The sequence below is a fragment of the Pygocentrus nattereri genome, chromosome 11 (assembly GCF_015220715.1).
Source record: "Pygocentrus nattereri isolate fPygNat1 chromosome 11, fPygNat1.pri, whole genome shotgun sequence".
Lineage (NCBI taxonomy): Eukaryota > Metazoa > Chordata > Actinopteri > Characiformes > Serrasalmidae > Pygocentrus > Pygocentrus nattereri.
In genome coordinates, this window is record NC_051221.1 from 1,812,478 (window position 1) to 1,822,500 (window position 10,023).

The following is a 10,023-nucleotide window of genomic DNA, read 5'->3' on the forward strand; positions in this document are numbered from 1 at the left end:
TGCCCCCTGAAATGTTGCAGGTGAAGGACAGGGCTCTACTTTCCTCAAAGTTTGTTTTTACAGACACCACCACTGCGGTTTCATACTGTCCAAAAAAATGCCGGAATGTGATTCTGATGTCCACTCTTCACAAAGATGCAGCTGTGTCATCAGGAAGTGACAAAAAGCCCATCATTATCCTGGACTACAACAAAAACAAAGGAGGAGTGGACAACCTGGACAAGCTAACTGCCACCTACACTTGCCAGCGAATGACCAGGAGATGGCCAATGGTTGTATTTTACAACATCCTCGATGTCTCTGCATACAATGCATTTGTGTTGTGGAACCAAATTCACCAAGGGTGGAACTCAAACAAAAGAAAACAAGCGAAGGATGTTTCTTGAGGAGCTAGGAAGATCCCTTGTTAAGGCACAAATAGAGCAAAGGAAACGGGTGCCCCGAGACCCAGCCGCTGCAGCCTTGGTCAGACAGCTGCAGAGCTCATCAAGCACTCCATCCACACCCACAGCAACACGAAGAGCATCAGCACCAGCATCCTCCTCAACCAGCCCTGCTTCAACATCAACCACAACAGCCACAACCCCAGTGAGACCATCTGATTCTAAAAGAAAGAGGTGTCAGGTCTGCCCTAGCAATAAGGACAGAAAGACAAACACATTGTGCTTCACCTGCAAAAATATCTCTGCAAAGAACACACAACAAGTGTCACTTTTTGCCACACATGCATCTAATATTGCACAAGTACACATGCATGTTCTTGCACACAGATTATTTATAAAACTAGTACTTGGTTTTGGAGAGTTTGATTTGCTTGATTGGCTGTTGTTTGTTTGACATTGAAAATCTACATATTATTATTATTATTTAATACTAGTTATTTATTGTTTATTACTGGTACTTTTCATTTAGTATTTGTATTAAAGTTCTATTTTTTTGCCTTCTTATTGAAGTAATTATATATGGGTCAAAATTGATTTAATAATGAAATGGGTGAAAATTGAGTTAATAATAAAAATATATACATTTATATATTTTTTTACATTTAGGAAATGTGTTCTAATGCCCTTTAGTAATAGTGAGGTACTATAGCAACCTTTTTTTATTTATATTATTCTCTTGAGGTTCATTTGACTATATTTTTATATTGAAGATGACGGGTATTCTCTCAAAAGAAAAATATTCTCTCAACAAAAAATATTTAAACCAATCATTTCATGGATGAGGAAGCCTAACAAGGTAACTAAGAGGAAAGAAACAAATTGTAGGATAAATAATTGTTTTTAGGGTATCTGAAGGGTGATTTAAGACACGGGTCAAAACCGACCCGGTAACATAAGAAAGAGTAACAGAAAGTTACTACTAGAGGAAGGTTAAGACACAAACCAAAACCTGCCTGTTTCTCAGTGATTTGCTTTTCACTAAATTTCATTTATAATGTTTATACTTAAACCAAACTTGTGGGGAAGGCGCTATAAAAATGAAACTTATTACTATTAAAAACACAATTTTATTAAAACAAATAGTGCCTGGTTGGGTGGACAACAGTGTGATGCATCAGTGTTTTCAGGTTAATGAAAGTGGCTGATAGAGTCAAGAGTTCTTTAGAGTCTCTGAATCAGAAACATTACATTTATACAAAACTGAATAAAGATTTGATTTTATTGGGACAGAGTTGAACTGTTATCCTGACAACAACTTGTTTACGTTTTTATTTGTATAATTGTTTTTTTTATGAATATGTATTGGATTATTCATTGATTTTCTAATAAATACTCCTCTGGACTATAATCTTATTTCTCATGACTGAGAAATAAATAATTTTGTCTCATGATTAATCTTTTTAAAATAAAGCCTCAAAAAATCATGACACAAAAGTGGAAACACTGCAGTTAATCAAATCTACAAGCTTTATTTTTAGAAGAGAAATAAACCAACTTGATTCCAGTAAATTACAGATCAAGGAGCTGTTTACATGTTTATTGTTGCTGTTTCAGGAAAAGGAAAATAACACAAACAATGAAAGACTGTAGATATTAATACTGAAGATTTTATTGTGATGATGAAGTGATGATGAAGATCAGAGCATTAAGCAGAGCCATGTTTGAGCTCACTGAAGATCAAGAGGAGCTCTAGCAGCTCCAACACACGCGTGGACGCTCACTGCCCAGTGCATTGCTCTCTCCTCAGGGTTTGGCTGACAGGAGTCTGGGAGTCCTTGGTGGCCTCACAGGTCACTGTCTTCTGTAGCCACTGGTCCTCCTGGAGGGTCAGGGTGCTGCTCCAGCTGTAGAGGCCGTCGTCCTTCTGCAGAAGCCCGGGGGTCTGGCTAACCCCCGAGCTCCAGCTGCTCCCGTCCACCTTCCAGCTCAGCCTCCAGTCTGAGGGGAAGCCCTTGTTGGCCAAACACACGAGTGTGGCCTTCCCCTGCTGCAGCTCCACGCTGGAGGGGGGCAGGACCGTGAGGGTGGGCGCAGGCCACACCTAGGACACACACACAGTTTCATTTCCCTTATTTCTAACAGAGCACAACTGAGTTCAGTGATGCATTAAAAACCAAACTCTAATTACAACCTTAAACTCAACCGTTTCACACACAAACTCATATTTCCAATCACATTCATAGCTGCACTTCATTTACATTTTCATTAGAAAATATTACTGAATTTCATCTCAGTAAAACTCGGACACTTCTGCACATGCCTGTGATGGGAAATTTGAAATGGAACATGATTTTATTTCCTCCAAAACAATAAATAATCCCTAAATAAATGGAGCTGCAGTCTCCATGTACGATGGCTTCAAAGCTTTAGAGCAGAAAACGCTGCTCATAATAACCTCCACATTGTGGCTACCAGATGGACACAGAACTGCTGTAATGGAGCCCAACACTGACACTACAATCCAGCTCTACATCTGATCTTTTTAAAGAAATGTCATTACTGAACACTTCACAGGAAACCTTTAGGAAATATTAGTGTTTTAAAGAAAAGAAATCCAGTTCAGAAACAGGAGCTCGTGGTAAAGCCTAAAGCTCCACGCTCGCCACACTTCAGCCAAGTTCTAATGAAATACATTCAAATTTGGATCAGAACTGATTTAGAAGAACATCAAGTACGTCTGTACTGTTGATCCATAATCATTTTAATAAAAGATTCCTTTTGAATAAGGAGGAAAAGTGGACTTACTTCCAACTGACAGTTTGGTTCCTCCACCAAAAGTGTACCACAGTGATACAAACTGGTTTACTGGCTGTACAAAAACCTCCTGCTCTAAACACGCCGCTCTCTTCAGCCTCTACACGCACTATTTCTGACCTATAGTACAATATTAATGGGTTCTACAATCATCTAATAATGGACTAAACTACACACTGGAGATCTGCACACGTTCTGCCTTTTATTCCCAACAAGGATTATTTTATAAGCAGTGAAATATCTAAACTGAGGACTCGCTTGGTCCTTTAGAATTTACACAACAGACACACTGAACTTCCTAAACACTAAATATACAGTTTTAAATTGGTAGAAAATGTTCTAGATAAAAGTTCTTCTAAAAGTTTTAGATGAAAAGGTTCTTACTGTTTTCATTGTTTCCTCCACCAAAAAGTCCTCCAGCCCTGATCCAGACAGACTGTGTGGCAGTCGTAGCTGCAGAGACCCTCAAATGAAAGGCAGAGTCAGATAGAACTGCACAACAAGAGAGCGCCCTCTGCTGGACATTAAAGGGAATATTTCACTTCTAATAGAGGCTCCACTTTGCATGATCAGCCCATGCTTCAGTGCTCTGCTAGTGTTTATAGTCCTGTGAGTTTAACACTTCATGACTGAGAGCTGCTGCCCCACAAACTTCACCCACAGCAACCATGACTTTGGTCTCCATCTTCATCTGGACTCTCACCCTCTGGACTCAAGGTCGCTCACGCATTTATCTTTGTAGGAATTTATTTCTGTCCTGACTGATGTACATTCTTTTTGTATTTTATATAGTTATATAGATCCTTTAATGTTGTATTTTAAATATATTTTAATATCTTTTCTTTCTGTTTTCTTTTATTTCTCTCAGGATCCAGTGGTCAGGTGACGGTGACTCAGACTCCTGCAGTGAAAACTGTTTCTGCAGGAGACTCAGTTACCATCAGCTGTAGAACAAATCCTGCACCACTTTGTTGTGATCCTTATATATTTTGGTATCAGCAGAAACCTGGAGAAGCTCCTAAACTCCTGATCTACTACGCTACCAGCAGACAGTCAGGTATTCCAACTCGATTCAGTGGCAGTGGATCTGGATCTGACTTCACTCTGACCATCAGTAATGTCCAGACTGAAGATGCTGGAGATTATTACTGTCAGAGTGTACACAGTATCAGTGGTAGCTACGTGTTCCCACAGTGTTTAGTAGGTGTACAAAAACCCCCCTCAGTCCAGCTGCACAGAGACTGCACTGCTGCAGCTGGACTCTACTGCAGGTGCTGAGGGGGAGGATGGACACACACAATAACACACTCTGTGGAAATCAGGACTTTAGATGGAGTTTGTTCTTCTGTTCATTAGACTGGAAATGCTTTGTGATTTTAGGGGTTTATTTCCTGATCTCCACAGGTCTGGAACTAGCTGTAGAGTTCAGCTCCAGTCTCATTTATTCTAAAGTTTATTATAAGGATCTGGACAGATTATGAAATGGATGTTTCTCTCAGTCCTGAGAAAGAGGGAGTCCCTGAAGAAGTCCTTCAACAAACTCAGACTCATCAGCTTTTAGTAGGAGATCATATTCAGAGGTCAGTAGACTGTAAACAATATTCCCTCCAGCCTAAAGAATTAGTAGGTGGTAAAAAGAAGTTTCTCTGGTTTTATTCAACAGAACTTTTGATAATTTACAGTATTTGTTTGATTAATAGAAGTTCAGTTGTTTTTTTCCACATGAAGACATTCAGGCTCCTCCAGTGATGTTCAGAGACAGATATTAAGTTTAGATTTTTCTGAAGACGTCACTCTAAAACTGAAACACAGTAAACATGTAAACAGATCGTCTGTTATCAGCTTTGAACATCTGTTTAAGTCAGAGCTGCTATGAAATTTTCATCTGGACCACCTTTAATTTGCTGCTAACATTACAGTACAAACCCCGTAGAGGTCCTGATCACAAGATCCTCTTTTAATGTGATTTAATTCAGATTAATCACATTCAGTTAATATTTGTCATCTACAGCAGATCATTTTTTTCTGAATTTTTACATTAATGTCATGATTTGACTGAAGCATCAACACTTTCACTGGAGTCTGATTTGAAGCTGCTCTTTCTCTCTCAACACCTTTCACACTACACGACTTACACTGTTGTTCTGTGTTTCTTCAGTGCAGAACTTCCCAAGAGTCTAACTGGATCCACCCTGGGGTCTGAGTCCAAAGTCAGAGATGTCACCAATCACAAAGCTGTACAGATGCTGTGGTAACACTTTATTTTATCTGGTCTTTATTGAGGATTAATAGCGTTTTAACAGAGTATCAGTAACAAATCCACAACATATCAGTGAAGTAGCAGTAAGACGTCTGAAGACACTGAGCTAAATGACGTGCAGTTGTAATGTTTATACATTTCTTATGACTGCTGTCAAACGAAACCTTGTATCTCCAAAACTGTACCTTTACAGGAGAAGGAAAAAACCTACTTGACCTTTTATGTAAGTCAATGGAACCAGACTTTTTTCCAAGTAGTTCTGGACCAGTTCTTTTGGTCTGTTCGTCATAATATTTACACATGATGTAAAGTCCAACAGGCCTTTTCAAATTATCTCAAAAACTGAAAAATGATAAAAATGGAGATTTTGTTCTGTCAGCAGCTTTAAATTAAGTAGGTGTATTGTTGATATGCTACATGATGTAGACTTAAACCAGTACTAACATTAAGCAAACCCTGACCCTCACCCTGGCCCTAATCCTAACCTTATCCTCAACTCCAAACCTAATCCTAACCCTCACACTGGCCTTAACCTCAACTCCAAACCTAATCCTAACCCTCACCCTGGCCCTAATCCTAACCTTAACCTCAACTCCAAACCTAATCCTAACCCTCAAACTGGCCCTAATCCTAACCTTAACCTCAACTCCAAACCTAATCCTAACCCTCACCCTGGTCCTAATCCTAACCTTAACCTCAACTTCAAACCTAATCCTAACCCTCACCCTGGCCCTAATCCTAACCTTAACCTCAACTCTAAACCTAATCCTAACCCTCACCCTGGCCCTAATCCTAACCTTAACCTCAACTTCAAACCTAATCCTGGCCCTAATCCTAACCTTAACCTCAACTCCAAACCTAATTCTAACCCTCACCCTAGCCCTAATCCTAACTCTCACTCTGGCTCTGATTCTAACCCAAACCATAACTCAAGCCTAATCTGGTGAAGCTCCAGGTACAGAATAATGTCAGTGTGTCTGTTACTGCTTGTTGAGGGTGTTGAGTGTCTGTATTAAACCTGTTAATGTTCAGTTCCTCTCAGATTAAACACCTACACATTTAAACTTGGACAACAAATAAAGGGAAAAACAACTGAATTCAGCAGATTATAAACAATTTTTACTTACACAGTGAATCAAAATTCTCTTGATAATCTACTCAATGTATTCACTGCTCTTCCATGATTGACACGTTGCTGATATGTTAGTAAGTGTCTGTTGTTTATTTTATCTAAAAGGACCACCCAAAATAAAGTACCACTGATGTTGACCACAATAAAATATTCTCAAATTAAACACAAAGGAATTAGTAAATATTAATGGCAAAGTATCACTCAGTAAAAAGTAGTTTACTCATTAATATACTTCAGTAAAAGTACATGCATTATGATATGAAAATACTCAGGAGAGTACAAACCACCTTCCTCATATCTCCAGACTCTGCCCCATGATTATCAGCAGTGCTGCAGAAATGTAGATTAGATCTTTATCAGTTCCACCTTCATTACTGTAATGACCTTCTTAGTGGACTCCCAGTTAAACTCCTCCCTAAATACCAGTCTGTTCAGAACTCAGCAGCTGGAGTCGTCACTCACACTAAGCACTCTGCCCTCATCACACCTGCTCTCCATAACCTGCACTGCTTATCTGCCCCTTTGTGTGGTCAATACAGGCTGCTGCTCATGACCTTCACACACATACATGGCCTTGACCTTCATACCTTACTGACCTCCTCCATCTCTACACGCCAGCTGGGACACTCAGGTCTTCTGGAGCTGGTCTGATTAGAGTGAATCAGACTGTCCTCAGTCAGTGGGAGAGAATTTAGGAGAACAGCTCCAAACCTCTGGAACTCCCCTCTATCTCTGTCTTTAACACACAACTCAAACCCCCCCTGTTCACTCAGTGCTTTACCTCCCTTTACATGTTCATTCAGATGGAGCTGATGCTCTTCTCCTGTATGTTAGAGCTCTTTCTGTTTGTTTCTGCACTCGTTCTGTTTCACTGTTACCTGCTTTGAGTTTAATAAAGGTACTGTAGAAATAAAACAGGTTATTATTTGACTGACACACTGATGGTCATCAGCAGCACTAAAGGAAGAAGTGAAACCAGCCCCCCACAGCCCAACCAGCTGGGGGTGGGCTTAAACATCAAAGAAATGTTTACATGTTTATTGTTGCTGGTTTAGTATAAAGAAAATAAAACAATAAACAATGAAAGACTGTAGATATTTATACTGAAGCTCTTTATTGTGATGATGAAGTGATGAGATGAAGATCAGAGCATTAAGCAGAGCCATGTTTGAGCTCACTGAAGATCAAGAGGAGCTCTAGCAGCTCCAACACACGCGTGGACGCTCACTGCCCAGTGCATTGCTCTCTCCTCAGGGTTTGGCTGACAGGAGTCTGGGAGTCCTTGGTGGCCTCACAGGTCACTGTCTTCTTTAGCCACTGGTCCTCCTGGAGGGTCAGGGTGCTGCTCCAGCTGTAGAGGCCGTCGTCCTTCTGCAGAAGCCCAGGGCTCTGGCTAACCCCCAAGCTCCAGCTGCTCCCGTCCACCTTCCAGCTCAGCCTCCAGTCTGAGGGGAAGCCCTTGTTGGCCAAACACACGAGTGTGGCCTTCCCCTGCTGCAGCTCCACGCTGGAGGGGGGCAGGACCGTGAGGGTGGGCGCGGCCACACCTAGGACACACACACAGTTTCATTTCCCTTATTTCTAACAGAGCACAACTGAGTTCAGTGATGCATTAAAAACCAAACTCTAATTACAACCTTAAACTCAACCGTTTCACACACAAACTCATATTTCCAATCACATTCATAGCTGCACTTCATTTCCATTTTCATTAGAAAATATTACTGAATATCACTCAGTAAAACTCGGACATTCTGCACATCCTGTGATGGGAAATTTGAAATGGAACATGATTTTATTTCCTCCAAAACAATAAATAATCCCTAAATAAATGGAACTGCAGTCTCCATGTACTATGGCTTCAAAGCTTTAGAGCAGAAAACGCTGCTCATAATAACCTCCACATTGTGGCTTCCAGATGGAGACAGAACTGCTGTAATGGAGCCCAACACTGACACTACAATCCAGCTCTACAGCTGATCTTTTTAAAGAAATGTCATTACTGAACACTTCACAGGAAACCTTTAGGAAATATTAGTGCTTTAAAGAAAAGAAATCCAGTTCAGAAACAGGAGCTCGTGGTAAAGCCTAAAGCTCCACGCTCGCCACACTTCAGCCAAGTTCTAATGAAATACATTCAAATTTGGATCAGAACTGATTTAGAAGAACATCAAGTATGTCTGTACTGTTGATCCATAATAATTTTAATAAAACATTCCTTTTGAATAAGGAGGAAAAGTGGACTTACTTCCAACTGACAGTTTGGTTCCTCCACCAAAAGTCCTCCACAGTGATACAAACTGGTTTACTGGCTGTACAAAAACCTCCTGCTCTCAACACGCCGCTCTCTTCAGCCTCTACACGCACTATTTCTGACCTATAATACAATATTAATGGGTTCTACAATCATCTAATAATGGAATAAACTACACACTGTAGATCTGCACACGTTCTGCCTTTTATTCCCAACAAGGATTATTTTATAAGCAGTGAAATATCTAAACTGAGGACTCGCTTGGTTCTTTAGAATTTACACAGCAGACAAACTGAACTTCCTAAACACTAAATATACAGATTTAAATTGGTAGAAAGTGTTCTAGATAAAAGTTCTTCTAAAAGTCTCAAATGAAAGGCAGAGACAGTTAGAACTGCACAATAAGAGAGCGCCCTCTGCTGGACATTAAAGGGAATATATTTCACTTCTAATAGAGGCTCCACTTTGCATGATCAGCCCACGCTTCAGTGCTCTGCTAGTATTTATAGTCCTGTGAGTTTAACACTTCATGACTGAGAGTTGCTGCCCCACAAACTTCACCCACAGCAACCATGACTTTGGTCTCCATCTTCATCTGGATGCTCACCCTCTGGACTCAAGGTAACTCACTCATTTATCTTTGTGTAAATTAATTTCTGTCCTGTTTGATGTACATTTTGTTGTATTTTACGTTTCATACAATATTTATTTTAATGTTTTCATTCTTTTTTTCTTTTACTTTCTCAGGATCCAGTGGTCAGGTGACTGTGACTCAGACTCCTGCAGTGAAAACTGTTTCTCCAGGAGACTCAGTTACCATCAGCTGTAGAACCAGCCCTGCAGTATATAACAATAACTATCTAGCCTGGTATCAGCAGAAACCTGGAGAAGCTCCTAAACTCCTGATCTACAGGGCTACCAGTAGAAAGTCAGGTGTTCCAGCTCGTTTCAGTGGCAGTGGATCTGGATCTGACTTCACTCTGACCATCAGTAATGTCCAGACTGAAGATGTAGGAGATTATTACTGTCAGAGTTATCATGAGATCAGTGGTAGCTACGTGTTCCCACAGTGTTTAGTAGGTGTACAAAAACCCCCTCAGTCCAGCTGCACAGAGACTGCACTGCTGCAGCTGGACTCTCCACTCAAAAAAATAATTCATTGACTTACTTAATCCAGTTA

General features: G+C 40.4%; 2 gene segments (V, D, J or C); both read right to left on the minus strand.

Annotated features, from left to right (window-relative positions):
• Positions 1-1,892: 1,892 nt before the first annotated feature.
• On the minus strand, positions 1,893-2,701 carry LOC119264310. The segment is given in 2 exon segments: positions 1,893-2,484; positions 2,690-2,701. Coding segments are annotated over 2 exon segments (336 nt in total).
• Positions 2,702-7,689: 4,988 nt separating this feature from the next.
• Positions 7,690-10,023, minus strand: part of LOC119264311 — a 3,412-nt gene continuing 1,078 nt past the window's right edge. The window contains 2 exon segments of the C gene segment in view: positions 7,690-8,136; positions 8,838-8,916. Coding sequence covers positions 7,814-8,136; positions 8,838-8,916 — 402 coding nt within the window.